The 15,825-nt window shown below is 37.7% G+C and overlaps 1 protein-coding gene across 1 annotated transcript in view; it reads right to left on the bottom strand.

Annotated features, from left to right (window-relative positions):
* Positions 1-13,199: 13,199 nt before the first annotated feature.
* wcy (WW domain-containing adapter protein with coiled-coil wacky) overlaps positions 13,200-15,825 on the bottom strand; it is a 153,836-nt gene continuing 151,210 nt past the window's right edge. The window contains exon 10 of the mRNA XM_081743479.1: positions 13,200-14,831. Coding sequence (XP_081599605.1) covers positions 14,756-14,831 — 76 coding nt within the window. The 3' untranslated portion in view covers positions 13,200-14,755. The remainder of the gene's footprint in view (positions 14,832-15,825) is intronic.

Raw genomic sequence — 15,825 nt, 5'->3', positions numbered from 1 at the left:
TATATTTATTTAGAAACTTTGAGATACCCTAATCACACTGACAAGTACTTAACAACAGTTTCGTCATCCAAAATAAATAAAAAAAAAAATAGTAGTTTTGTACACTTGTAATACTTCATTAATTTACTGTATTTTCTTGTGAAAAAAAAAAGTAACAAAAAAACTACATTTTTAAAAGTTCAGATATGAGGTTGATCATCATTACCTAGCATAGCTGACACTTGAAATCACTTTCTCGAGTCAACTTATATTAGCAAATATATCTAACTTCGTTAGTTCAATAATAGTAATGTGTGATTCCTTCATCGGCAAACTTCCGAAGCACAAAATGGGCAAATGACCAAATTTTAAAACATTGAGTTATATTGGTAAATTCTTTTTCTTTCTTTTCCTGGAGGGGGGGGACACGGTGGCTTATTGGTAGAACTCTTACCTCTGGTGCGTGGGGTCCCTGGTTCAATCGCCGGCCAAGTAAGTTTGAGGTGGAAAACACCGTGTCCATAGGGTTTCTCAGGTACTCCCGTTTCCTCTCACATTTTCCTTCAACCATTCACTTATACCTGAATCATCCGTTTCTTTTAGCCTAAAGGGCATAATTGGCGACATTAAACTGAAGATTTCATTAGTTTTTCTCTTAGTGACACACGCACACACACACATTATATATACATTAGGGCAAAGCCCGTACTACGCAAGGAGAAGTAGCACGTCAGTATGCAGTGAGCAGGCGGTGATAGTTTAAAATGGACGACCTCCCTCATTTCCAAGGCCATGTAGTAGACCTAGAAACCCATTTATATTTATCTATGTGCTGATCATAAATCACTCAGTTAAAAAAAAAAAAGGCTGGTAGGCCTAGAAAACCCAATAATAAACTAGTTGGAATCAATGTGCTGACTACACTTCACTAACTAAAACGATTTTCGTAGGCGTAGAAATCTAGTAACAACTATACATCACTCAAACAAAAGCAGTCTGTTATACCTAGAAACCCCAGTAACAATCTCGTTCGAGTCCACATGCTGACCACACATTACTTAACTAGACGTATCTGGTAGGACGAGATATCCAATAACAAATGTGCTGACAACATATCACTCAACTGAAAGCCGTCTGGTAGGCTTAGGAATCCAGTAACAACCACATTGGTGTCAATTTGCTGATCATACATCACTCAAGTAAAACCATTCTGGTAGCCTAGAAACAGTAACAATCCCGTTTGGGTCAGTGTGGTTACCACTGAACTAAATGCAATCTAGTTGGCCTAGAAATCCAGTAAAAATAGCGTTGGGGATCTTTACTCATTTGGTAGACCATAGCTCGCGGCTGTAATTCAAGGAATTTTATTGATTGATGCTTTTACGAATTGGATGCTGAAAAAAAAAAGGGTCTCTTAAATTTCAAATCAACGAACTTACTAATGATCTCTCCATAAGTAGTTAGTCTAGGATCATAAAACATAGACTCCAAATTGCCATAGATACAAGCTTTTTCACGTCGATATCGTTAGCAATATAAGGCAACGCGTTTTTATGGCTCATGCGTACGCTTGGAATATGCTGACCATTTATTTAAATGTGGATGGCTAACCACAATGTGCTGCAAACGCGAAAGCTGTAAAAACGCGCAGAATACGTCGGCTCGAGCATATTTGGTGCGTTTCGGAACAATAATTGCCTTCTGTTTCGAAATCAGTAAAGGATGTCTAAAGGAAGGGGGGAGGGAGGAAAGACGTGTTGCCAGGCAAGGGGATTTCAGCAGCTGCTTGGAAGATGCTTTGTGCAGAGTATTGGAACTCTGCTATTATAAAATATGTGCGTGTATACCTTATCACACAGCTGCACAGTCCGGTATGAGCCTTGACTTCTTTTTTCATCAGTTGCCTCCATCTCTTCCTGTCTCTGGCTGTTTCCAGTTAGCTACTTTCAATATCCGGAGATCCACATTATCTATCCATCTCTGTTTGGGTCTCTCTTTTCTTCTGCTAGAAAAGATCTTATTCATGATCCTTTTGGGAAGGCGATCTTCTTCCATACGTTCCACATGACCCAGCCATTTCAATCTTTGTGCTTTCATATATCGGATTATGTTTTCCAGAATTTCTTCTATTTCTCTCTTGGAGCGTATTCTCCATTCCTCTCCAGTTTTGACAGGGCCATAAATCTTCCTTATTACTTTTCTTTCGAATACGCGTAGGTTATTTTCGTTTTCTTTGGCAAGTGTCCATACTTCTGAAGCATATGTTACTATTGATCTTATGAGGGTTCAATATATTTTTAATTTTGTGCTTGTGTTGATTATCTTACTCTTCAGCAGCTGTTGCTGGCGTGATAAGTTTTGTTTCCTACTTGTATTTGTTCCTTTGTTGTGTTGTTTTTGTTATCTATTAAATATCCTAAATATTGTAAATGTGGGCACAGTTTCAAACGTCTTATTTTGTATTTTGTTCGTTGTATCTCTGGTATGTTCTGCAGTTATCATCATCGTCATATTTGGTTTTGCTTACGTTCACCTGTAATCCCATTATGCTGGTTGTTTCTTCCAATTCTGCGTACATTCTCTTCAGTTCGCTTTCTGTCTTGCGATTTGGCATATGAACGTCTTCGGCGTATGCACAGATCTGGCTGCGTTTGTATAGTCCGCAGCAAAACACCTGCAACATCAGCATGTAAGTTTATTGTGAAACGACGAAGTCTTCTGCTTCAAAATACGTGTGCAGGGGAGGACGCCGAGGGTTCTCCTGGCGTGATTCATGCCACTTAGACGTTATGTTCATTCCCTGTACTGTTAGGCGTAGTTTCACAAACTTACATGCTCATGTTGCAGGTTTTTTGCTGCGGACTGTACATTATTGTTTCTCGTTTGTCTATTTTCTGTATGGTTGCATGTAGGGCGATTATGAACAGCGTTGTTGATAGTCCGTTGCCTTGTTTAACCCCTTTATGATATTGGAATTATTCTTCCAATAACCACTATTTTTACTTTTGCTGTTGCTTTGTTGAGTGTCATCTGTACAAGTCTTAGGAGTCTTTTTTAAGTATCAGCATGTTTTCTAGTGCCTCTACGAGTCTGTTTCTGTTCACACTGTCGAAAGCCTATTTGAAGTCTAGGAATAATGTGTGTAGATCCGTGCCGTATTCATAACTTTTTTTCCTATTACCTGCCTCATGATAAACAGCTAGTCAATTATGCTGCAATTTTTCCGAAATCCACATCAGTATTCCCGTATTTCCTTCTGTGCATACTTTTTGATTCTGTTGTTGATTTCGCTTGTTAATATTTTGTATGTTACATTAAAGAGCATGATTCTTCTATATTTTTTTAAATCCATTTTATCTGCTTTTTTGTGCAGAGGATGTATTATTCCTATCTTCCGTCTGTCTGGTATTTCTTCTTCCGTCCGTATTTCATGAATTATATATATATATATATATATATATATATATATAATATATTTTCTTTCTGTTTAGGTTCTGCATGTTTTATTAGTTCTATGGTTATGCTATCTTCTCTCGGGGTCTTGTTCTTTAGTTTATTCTTTCGAACGTGCTGCTTCAACTTTTTCCTCAGATTTTCCTTTCTTGTGTGCTTTAGCTATCTTTGTCTATTTGCTTCTGTTGCTTCTCTCGTTTCTCTTCTTCCACACGTGTCTTAGGCTTCAATAACTCTCTATGAAACAGTATGTCCATATTTCCATTATTTTTTCTTTATCTCGTACTATTTCTCATTTTTGTATCCTATCATTATTGGCTGATATCCTTTTTTCGTTCTCTTCATTGCTGCATAAAATTTTCTAATTTAATTTTCTTTATTTAAATTCTCTATTTCCTCTATCATACATTTCATCATTTTTGTTTTTCTTTTTGCAAACCTTTTTCACGTTTCCTCAGCTCTTCATACCTCTCTCTCTCTAACTAATTATTTCTGAACATTCTTCTTCAAACCATTTTTGTTTCCCTCGCAGCTTTTTTAATTACGGTTACAACCTCGTCCCATTTCTGTTGTATCATTGAGTTACTTTTTCTGTTCCTTTTTCACATTTATTTCAGTCGTGTTCTTGAATTTATCAGCTTCTTGGATCTTGAATTTCTCTGTATTCCATTTCTCATTTGTAACAGTTTATTTTATGCATATTCTCTCCCTTAATTTTGGTTCCACTAAAAAGTAGTCTGTAACGCAGTTTGAACTCCTTCGACTCCTAACATCTATTTATGGACGATATATATATGCGGTTGAGGAGGACGTGATCTATTTGATTTATCGTGTTACTTCCAGGATATTGTACTCTTTACTACTAATCGGTTCCTTATTGCAAATTGAATTAGCACTTGCCCATTTTCGTTGCTTTCTGCATGCTGTGTATTTTTCCCAGTAACTTTCGTGTTTGCATCTCTGCTTCCTAGTTTGGCACTGAAGTCGCCCAGTACCATTATTGTGTCATATTTTGGTGTTTTCTCCAAGTTCTCGTAAAATTCTTCTTTCTTTGCAATGTCTGTTTCTTCAGTAGGGGCGTGAACTGTGATTATTGAGATATTTCGGAATATTCCTTTTATTCTAATTTTGCTTATTCTTTCGTTGAGTGGTGTGTATTATAGTATCTTATCTCTGAAATGTCTGCCTATCATGAATCCAGTACCATATTGTCCGTTTTTTCTTGGGTTCAGTTGTAATAGAAAGTGTAATTCTCTTTATCAATTCTGCCGTTGCCTTCCCATGAATCTCCTGCAACACCACTATATCCATATTTTTTAATATTGTCCCTTGAGCAACTTCTTCCATTTTTCCAGGTTCTAGCATTGTTTGTATGTTCGATGTTCCTATCTTCGCATCCTTCTTCCGTTACTTTGACGTCTCCACTGTTACTTTCCAATTCCTCGGCTCTGGGTTCTTTCTAAACAGTTTCGTTTTTGTGGTAGAGTTGTTAAGCCCTGCGCACAACCCCCAGCCTGGAGGACCAGGAGTTTTCTGTTCGGGTCCTCTGTACCCTACTAACTGCAAGGCAGCAGTCTGGTTTTGGTCCGCCCCGCTGATTTCCGGTACCCGCCATATCTGATGGGCATTCCCCTATCCGCCGCCTGGCGAGGCGCCCAGTGAGAGTTCAGCAACCCCCGCACGAAATGTGCCTGTATAATAAAAGAAAATTCACAAAAATACAAGGAAATTCCGAAAAATTAGCTAATCACAGAAAAATCTATGTAACACAATAAAGTCTTCTCGTGATTCGCATGAATAAGGGTATGGCAGTAAGGCGTGGAAACCCTGACTAGCTTACAGAATGATTTATAACTGACGAAAGTAAAATTATAGAGTAGCCACCTAGGTCGTGTTCGCTGCGAGGGATAACGCATCTTCGTTTAGCCATAGCCTTAGTCACTGACATTACGGATATGTGAGACCTTCCAAGTTAATACCATAAATAAAATACCCACCGATACGGAAGATTCGGATTGTTACCCAATAAATTTAACAACTTTATTATAATGCAGAAAAGAAACAGGCATTTATAGCAGTTTCCCTATAATTTCTGGAAAACAGCAAGTAGCACTTGTTATTGAGTAGTATTTTATGTAATGTTTTCAGCCAGGAAGTGTCTTTAAATATGGTTAAAAACAAGCAAACACAAACAAACAAACAAAAACTTGTGCCTTAAAACATTCTTCACTTCCTAGCCTTCTGTTGTTGGCGTTCGAAGATTGTGCATGGTTCTTCTGCTGAGCAGGAGAGAGAGCGGAGAAGTCAACTGTACAGTCGAGAGGTATTGCCAATAGCAGATTTACTATTCTGAGCAGATATTCTTAAGCGAAAGGAGAAAATATCTATTTCTTCGTTGTACCAGAAAACACAGTTAAGTATAGAGACGTTAAACGCATTAATAGTGATGCACTAAACCTAGATGCAGCTGCTACTCCATGATTTCTTGTGAGTTTATTTTCTTCTGTAGAATATGTTCAATAAATTATAATATCGGAAAGCGTGTACCCACACCTCCGCCATCTTGGATTAGTTCTGAAGTACTTTCTTTTATGAAACAACTTATGACTCGTTATACAGGGTTACCATAAATGATTCATTCATTTTGCAAAGGCTATATTTTCAAAAGCATTACACGTACACACATGAAAAAAACCACAAACTCCCCAACTTTATACATCCTCTACAAATATTCCCCTATATGTGCCTCTTTGGTGACACGACACACGTCCAGACGACGTCCTTTCCCCCCCCCCCTTGTTTTCCTTTCATTTTCGACAGGTACTAATTTTGTACTGCCACACCCGATCAGAAAGATAATGGACTCGTGCTGCCATCTGGAATACACAATACAAACTTGGTGAGTTTGTACATCTTTTCATATATCTTTCATGTGTATACGTGTAATACTTTTGAAAATATAGTCTTTTCAAAACGAATGAATCCTTTTTAGTAATCCAATATAAGAAATATAAACAGCAGGTACGTACTTATCCTTAAAAAGCAAATTACCTTCATCAACAATATAAAATTATAAGAAAAATAATTAACTACCATAAATTTACTCGCATGTTGTCTTTATGCCTCTTACTATATTTCAAGAACGTAAATCCCATGCTGTAATGAGAATATCGTGAAGCAACCTCCGTATGGCAAATAAAAAAAAATGAAATCTTTGTTTTACGTCCCACAATTATGCCGGTTAGGCTAAAGGAGACTGTGAAGATGAGAAATGAATGAAATGGTGGAATGAAGAAAGTGGGAGGAAACGGGAGAACCCCGAGAAAACCCACGCGCACGGTGTTTGTCCACCATAAAGTTCACTTGGCGGGGGCTGGAATCGAACCCGGGACCCCAAGCACCAGAGGTGAACAACTGAGCCACCGCTGCCCCACCGTATGGCAAATAGTTAGACAAATGGACTACACATAGTTATTGCTATTACACGATTTTCTCATTTTGTATTTAACAATCACATACACCGACGTCCTGTACAATACCTCCAGGCTTGCAAAAAAAAAAAAAAAAAAGCCAAAACGCTTTATTAGTGCTTTCTTAATCGAATAATAAACATACTACCGTATCGTGTAAAAAAGACACGATAAAATTTAAAAGGATTAAAGAATCCGCATGTTGCTCCGTAGGTTCAACGTTTTGGACTTACTGTTAGTCTCTGGAAGACAGCCTAGGTGATTGTGAACAGAAGTGTACAAACAGCACTGTAGTTATTTAAAAAATAGGGATTAAGACAAGACAATAATTTTCAATACATATAATAAGTTTTCGAATTGAGGAAAACTAGTTCTTCATTGATATTTATGAAAATATTAAAATTATTTTGCGATAAAAAATACAATGGCGCAATTAGAAACTTGAGTTGATTTTAAGTTTAACGTCCCGTTCAGTAACGAGGCTATATGAGACGTGGACCTACTGATTAACGTGGAATCCGAACCACATAAGCTCCCGCCGGGAATCGAACCCGGGTTCCCCACGACAAAGGCACGTACGCTAACCGCTTAGCCACGAAGCTGCTCTAATTAGAAACTTGAATGAACCTTCTTTACTAGTGGTATGATCGGATGTTCTTTGTATGGGGTATGTATAGATATACGCACGGGTCAAATTGAGAACTACTGCCTTTTATTAGAAAATGAAATCTTCGAGTTTTACGTCCCACGCATATGACGGCCAGGCTAAAGGAGACGGTGATGAGAAATGAATGAAATGGTGGAATGAAGAAAGTAGAACCACCTCGAAGAAACCCACCATAAAGTTCAGTTGGCACGAACTGGGATCGTACCAGGGACCCCATGCACTAGAGGTGAACGAGCTACCGCGGCCCCCGCCCTTTTATTAGAATTTGGCTAGCAGGCAGGCTCATAGCCAGAAACTTCATTTCAGGGAGGGTGCGACTGTTGCAATTTATAGAATATAAGAATTACTATTTCCTTCACTTTAGTTTTCGGAAAGAAGGGGTTTAAACCCAATGGACCTCTCCCTTGACTAGGTTTCTGATAGTACGCAGTCTTCCACCCGAATGACTTCGGTTTAGTATTTTTATTTCGAAAATGACTCCAAATTTGATGGTCAACTACTCGGAAAACAACCTCGCACACCATTGTATTTCATATGCGTACTAAACTTGTCAAAGTTTACCAACAAGCCAAATCTGAATTAGATCGTAGTATTTCAGGGTGTCTACTAAAATTCCAAAATGAAATTTCGTGACTTTTTCGTGACCTTTTCTTTACCAAATCATAAAATTTCCGAAGATTTTCAAGAGAGAATTTGGGTGCGAATTAGGTCGACTTTTCATCCATGCGATAGACACGTACTTTGCTTGCGATTTGGTAGCGTCTAAACCCGACCATAGACATTTTTTGTGGTGAATTTTGACGTTCTATAGAACAAAATTTTCCAATCTCTACTTACATTTGTAGTTAAAAAAAAAAAAAATCGTGACCCGAAAGCTAAATTTCGTGACTTTCATGACCGTTTTCTGATTTCGTGACCAATAGACACCCTGTAGTTCGGTCGAATTATACTCCCCTTAATTTTTCAGGCAAAAAAAAAAAAAAAAAAAAAAATCAATGAACGACAATAAGTAACATAAAAAAAATAACTTATTATTCTCAATTCCCATGCTAATGAGTTAAGTTTACATGAACTTGTCACGATTTAACACTACCTGCAACCATAAAGCGTGAACAAGAAATTGGCAGAATGGTAAGCCGCATGTGCACAATGAAACAGGCATGCCGATTGACCAAACTGTAAACACTAGCAGATGCTCGGTGTTTCTATCTACCTAAAGACCACAATTGTCCGTTTGAAACTTCAGTATTCGTGATGTCATGAAAGGAGAAATAAATGGTGGCAAAACGCATCATCTCATACTACGAAAATGAAGCAGATAAAAGTAAGTTCAAGAACACTGCTTCATTTTCGCGACGGAGGTGTTCCAAAAAAACACGATATACCGAGTGATCTCCAAGTTTGAGGCTACCCACCAGGAAAGTTACCGCAGACAAACTGGTCGCCCAGCCGTGAAATCAGGACCGAAGAATATGGCGAAAGTGCAAAAGTTGTTTCACAGGAATCCGTCGATGTCGACTCGCCGTGCTGCACAGAAGTTGCGACTCTGTAGTTTAATAAAGCAGAAAAAGTTGGGAATTAAGGTATACGTAAAGAAAGCTGCACCCAAGTACACCAACGATCAGGAGGAGCGTACGAAGTCAGGGTGTTGTTACATTTCCCAAAAATCTCCGTAGTGGATGACGAGACCCATGTGCCTTGGGAGCCAGATGAAGTTCCAGAAAGGAGGTATTTCCATGCTTTGAATCCAGCTGCGCTACGATAGATTAAAAAACGGAGAGTCGGAGCAAGTTCTTCAAGAAAATATTGGTGTGGCAACCAATAGACAGCGAGGGGAGTTTTGGAGCCCTTTATATCTGAAGACACTATTAACGCTAATGTATACCTCTCGGAATGTTTGAAGAGAGATCGATTTCTTTCTTATCCGGACGTCGAAGAGAGAACGTCTTGCTTTGACCGGACTTTGTTACGTCGCACTACGCCAAGAATGTCGAGTTTCTTCGTAATGAAGGCATTCCCTTCGTTAAGAAAGAAAAAGACCACCCCTAATGTACCCCAAGCGCGGACCATAGAGGCATTTTGGGACTTATGTAAACAGAAGTATGCTGAACATCCCCACAGAGCCAAAAATCTTCCTGGCTTCACGCGGATTTGGAAATATTTCAGCCAAGAAGTTGCGCGAACTATAGGACTCGACCTGATGTGGAGGGGAAAACAATCTGTGGGAAATTTAGTACAAAGGCATCCAGAACGCCAACCTTATTTAAATTGTTTTGTACGGAGTCCTCATTCTCATGTACTATCCCAGTTTGGAAATAAATTTCAAAAATACATTTCAGTCCATATATTTTTTCCAGTCTACCAATTCCTTTGTTCACCCTTTAGCTTAACCTTATAAATGCAAGAAAGAAAATGTTATGAGCTAGACATCGAATTTTTATGCACTTAAAATTCATGAAATATGCATGCAACTATGCGGTTAAATGTGTTAAAATATGCACTAACAATACAATTAGGGAGAGCATTTTCAAATATCCAGCAACGTTATGACTGATGTTTTGTAAGTGAAACATAGCATTGAAAATGTACTTTACCTTTCAGGGACTTCTCTTCAGAACTTACTGTTGTGATATTTACAGTTTATATATTCCAGAATATTTTAAAACACACAGATTGCGAGATTAAAATATACACAGTGAGTGATGTGGGAACACACATCTCTCCTATTTTGTTCATGAATGTATTTTAAAGTGCGTTTACACAAAATCACACAAGCCTGAATTTTCTACATGTTTCCACTGTATATATATATATATATATATATATATATATATATATATATATATATATATATATAAAGTGTTTGAAAATTTACTCCTTCCCGTAATTAGCCTTACAATAAATTACGAGATGCTTCTCTATATTTTCTGGCATCAGTTTGTGCCGTTTGTAGCCAGAAAATAACCTCAACGTGAACAGATGTTACCGGACAATATTCATAGAGAAGAGCAAATTTGATACGTACAATTTCTGGCAGGTTGGAAATAACCCTTGAAGATACCTTCCTATGGCTCCAATAGTTTTGTAGTCGGAGTTTCTAGCAATAACACCCCTCTATTTTCCACAGAGCGCCTGAGCTCACCAGGAACTAACTGGAGCCCGTGCTGAACTTCATCAACTAGAGCTAAGCATTCACTAAGTAGCATCCCTCGCGTTTCTAGTTCCTGAACTGATGTCGGCACGATCTTAAATTGGGTCTTTTATCATTACTAGATTTCTTCTAACTTCTTGGCAGTTGAAAACCTCTTTGCTCTGCTGAATGGCTTTCGCATCAGAGGAGTCAAATTCTTGTACAATGCTTTCCACTTCGTCAAAGTGTTCGCAATAAAACAATGCAGCCTCAAGCCAAGTTCCCCAGAGGGCAAGAATCGATTCAGGGGGAAGGGGAGTATGAAGAAGTGCTTCTCGATACGCTTGTATACGAAGAGGTGCTTTCACAACAGCTTCTTTGTGTTAGATATTAAAGAACTGACGTCCGAAAACAGATCGAAATTCTTCTGCTACCCTATGAAATCCATGAGCCAAGCAGGTAATGTGGATCATCTGGGGGTAAAAAACTTTCCATGCTGTTCCCGCCTTCAGCATCTAACTTGCAGCATCTGATACCAAGACAAGAAATTTTCGTCCCTATCGCCTGTTGGCCACCATAATTGCAAAAATTCATTGATAAAACGAGCTTTCGACGCAATAAGATGAGGCGTAAAGGGATTATCTACGCAGAGCTTCCCAACGACCATGTTTGCAACATATCAACCGCAAGCGTCTGTGATTTCATCCACTGTCCCCCATATATAGCAATCGCCCAATTCCTTCCGAATCTCTTCGATTGCCATATTATAGCATTCGTCGAAATAGCATTTACGGAGAGTCGACTCTTGCGGAATGCTCTGTTTAAAATATTTCTCAAGGAAACCACGAAAATGTACATTACTTAATTTATTCCATGGTATGTTCACAACTACCATTACATCGCATAAATCATGTACAAATTGATCCTGATCATTTGAACGTGTATGCAACGTTAACAACGTTTGTTTAGTAGATTCTTGTCTATCAGCTGCATCGATATGTGCCTTTGTGTTGGAATGCTGGACCAGTTGGTACTTTTTCTCACACGCAATTTGCTTGTTACATGGTTGACAAAAAATATTTTACCATCTGTGATGTAGTTAGTAGCGTTTTGTACCCAATGCTTAAGCAGTGAGCTTCTTGACGATTTATCTTTGGACATTGTTCTCACCCAATCAATCACGTAGTAACACTATAAGTCAACACGCACACAGTAAACTCTAGTAAACGCAAGTACGATGTGAACACTACTTCCCGACGAAGTAAACTCACAACAGTGCGTTAAGTCACACGGGAGCAGTTCGGCAAATTTCTTTCAAGTTTCCATGCTGATCTTTAGAACAGCATCCCTTCCTTCCTGCATCCCTATTTTGCCCACATTTGCGGAGTCGCAAAGTCTTAACTCCCACTGTATGTCTACTTTCTTCCCAGCACTATGGCTAATATGAATATGAAACAGGCAATGTAAGAACAACTAACTTAAAGGACAGCTTTGTTTTCCAGAAGTTCTCTTTCCATATGATTAGACGATGACTTATTTATGGCACGAACCACCATACGTAGAAGGCTGCATAGTTGAAGAAACTATACTCTTTCAGCAGCCTAAAATGCACGAAAATTTCCACAGCAAGTTCATTGACCTGACTACCGCATCTTATCCACTTTGTCCAAGGGTGGAATGGTTCGTTTCTTACTTTTCTACCGAAAAGCATCTGGAATAAAATATACTAGGCAGAGACAGAGAGAGAGAGCAGGGAGTGTACCATTATTTCTTCCTCTAAACTTTCCTTCGCCTTCAAGAGAATGACCGCACAAGTTTTTTTTTTTCTTTCTTTTCATTTTCTGCCTAGTCTTTCTAGAAAGCAAGGGAGGGCTGGAGGATGTGAGAAAAAAAATCCTGTAGGATTTCGGGACAAGTTTATATCTTGTTTGTCTTCATTGCTAACAATATTGTTTCTCCATAAACTAGGCATTCCTCATGCTCCCATGCGAAAAGCCATTCTGTTACATAGACATTTTTGCATGCTACAAGCATATATCTTAAATAAATACATAGAATATACTATTAAGCACTAATATATGCAATAATCTTTGAAGTATGCATTTATATGCGCTATAAAACTTCAAATTCGAGCTGTATCACTGTTGTTAGAAACCTCTACCAAGTCTAACAGAGATGCATATAAGCAAATAAAATATGAATTTGCATAAAAGTCCGATGTCTAGTTATGACCACTGTGCTACACAAGAAGTCACTAATAATGTGAAATCACTAGTAAGTACAACTAATTTATATTTGGATATTTTTTAAGTTTTAACATCATGATTAATCTTACATCAATTTTCTAACTTTAGAAACAACACTACCACCCACCATCAGAAGTACTCAATACCAGTAAAGAAATAGATAAGGAACTTTTCACGCAGTTACATCACCTCTTCAATTTTGATGTACGCATGCAAATGGAAAGGATAAATAAGCTTTTGATGAAACACAAATATGACGTGAAACTTGTGATTTATTTGCCCCTTGCTCTGAATACACATATCCTTACATACAAATTCTGAACTGGGAATTTATTTTTGTACCATAAATACATGTCAATGTACACGTATGAAACTTTCTCTCCCAGGAAAAAAAAAAATCCATTCATACAACATACAAACTCTTTTGCCACGTAGAGAGCACTATGACACACTGGCCTAGTGCACTCAGGTCAAGGGGATTTACAAATGCAACCTAGAACTCAAGTAAAATCAGTACAGACAGATCAAAAACACAGAAGCCAAAATATGGCAGGAAAATAGTTTGGCCTCGTTTCAGATTCTACATACATGATAACTATGACCCACGTTTTCTTTTAAATAAATCAACAATAATTACTATGTAAATATCTGGACTTCTCAAAATAAAGGTGTCAACGATCTGAAATTCATTTATAAATAGCTCACTGTACTAACCAGATATGACCATTTCTAATTTATTTAAAGACTCTACGTCATCAAGGTAATAAGTCCCACTTTTATGTTTTTAATAAATTAACAATACTTATTTAACATAGCAAACATTTGAACTTCTCAAAACAAAAATTTGTTTTCAATAATCATATCTTCATAATCCTACTATTATCACCACTTGCACTAAATTCATTGTTATCAAAGGAATGCCTGCATACATATAGTGTTAAATTACAGTATATATATATATATATTTATATATAATTTCAATTTAATGTTGAGAAGTCCACATAGTCCAGTTCATCGAAGTTATGTACAAAAGACATCTGTTAACAGATGTGTATACTGGAGACAGAAAATATGTATATACACGTTTGTGTATGTATGTATGAATGTATGTATGTATGTGTGTGTGTGTGTGTAGCGGGGGCGTTGTACGTGTGTAAAATATTCTGAATACTCCTGTCTCCAATTTCACAAACTGCAACAGAACTGGAAAAGAAACCGCTGGTGGTGCAAAGGAATTATTTTACAACAATCTGTACTTTTTGCAGTTACATCAGGTCTCAACAGCTCCAGTTCGAACTGCTTTTCTTCATGTTCTGTTGTCACTTTTAAAACACTAATGTTCATGACAAATGCTTTCAAAAGTTCACTTCGCTTTAACACGGAGGAACACAGCACTGGTAGTATTCCAGTTAACTTATCTATTTTTCTTCTAAAATGCTCCTTTCCGCTATAAAAAAATAAAATGCCAACAGCACGTGCCACGCAATAAAACAAGAGCAACGAGACCTACACTCACCGCTGGCACAGGTTTGAGACCTTTGCAAGTTGTAAAACACAACTGATGAAATTTTGAAGTGACACTTCCTTCCTGCAAATTCACCAGCACTACGGAGATGCGTGTTCTGTTACAGCTTCAGAACACAAGCTTGAACACAGCTTCAGAACACAAGCTCGAACCACGATGACCATCTGGTTCTTCTGCCGACAGCTCTCTGCTGTGCACTCTTCACTGAGTGATGAACCCTCTGCGATAGAGATATGCGCACATCACATACATTCAGCGTTCCAAGTCAGAATTGTCAATGTGCCACTAAGAGTCTGACATGAATGAATTTTGTGATTTTAACTTCTCCAGCTCCCTAATTTGTTGCCGAAGAAATAATATTCTGAAAAAATAAAATAAAATAAAAATAGCAAGTCTGAATAACATAGCTGTAAGCATGGTGAAGCCAGAAAAATTAATAGATCAAAATGTGCGTTTAATCATTTTAAACTCTTCCCTTCTCTAGTATTAAACTGATCACGATTGAACATTAACCACACACCACTCTGAATCTGTCTGGTAGTAGTTGATTTCTTAATTGTTTTGAATCAAAACCAGAACTTGCAGTATAACCCTCTTCAAGAGCAAGGCCCATTTAACTGGGGACTGATGTCTCATGTAGGCATCTTAACTATAACATCAGCAATAAAGAAAGTAGGGTTTAATTTGCACTAATTTTAGAAGATTACGTTAATTATTTGCTAAATAATAATAATAATAATACGGAGCGAACTTAGGCTAGTTGTTAGGATTCTTGCTTCGTAATTGGGTAATACCGAAATTCGGAGACCAGCCATCCTGACTGAGGATTTTCCAGGGTTGTTCCTCAGTTATACTGGGCAAATGCTAGGTTAGTACCTTAATCTAAGGCTCTGGAGACTTTCCTTTCATTCCTTTTCCAATGTTGTTTTCATCTGTTGATTACTACAGTGTAAAATGGCCTCTGAGGATGTATCTGGTAGCTTATAGTAAATAAACAATAATGACAATATCTTCATGAAACGTGTGGGTTAATTTAACCACAGCCTTACAGTCCCAACAGATAGCTTAAGTTTTAATATCAATTTCCAGACTTTTAAATACTATTTTCATATTGTTTTAGCTTTCAATTGTCTCATGTATGTTCCCACCGAGAATTGAATCTGAGATCACATGAACAAATGCGGGTATGTTAAATATTTTTGAACACTTCAATATACTAAATACAAAACACTTCAATGGTACGATGCATGAATATGTTTTGGTTACGCCCAGCAATGTATGATTAAAGAAACCTGGAGGGTGAAGAAAAAATAACAGAAATCTCTTTATTATTTACTCCTCCAACAAACCCCGAT

Source organism: Thermobia domestica, chromosome 17 (genome assembly GCF_964235325.1).
Source record: "Thermobia domestica chromosome 17, izTheDome1.hap1.1, whole genome shotgun sequence".
Lineage (NCBI taxonomy): Eukaryota > Metazoa > Arthropoda > Insecta > Zygentoma > Lepismatidae > Thermobia > Thermobia domestica.
Note: the sequence above shows the minus strand (reverse complement) of the source record. Positions and strands in the feature narration are given on the sequence as shown.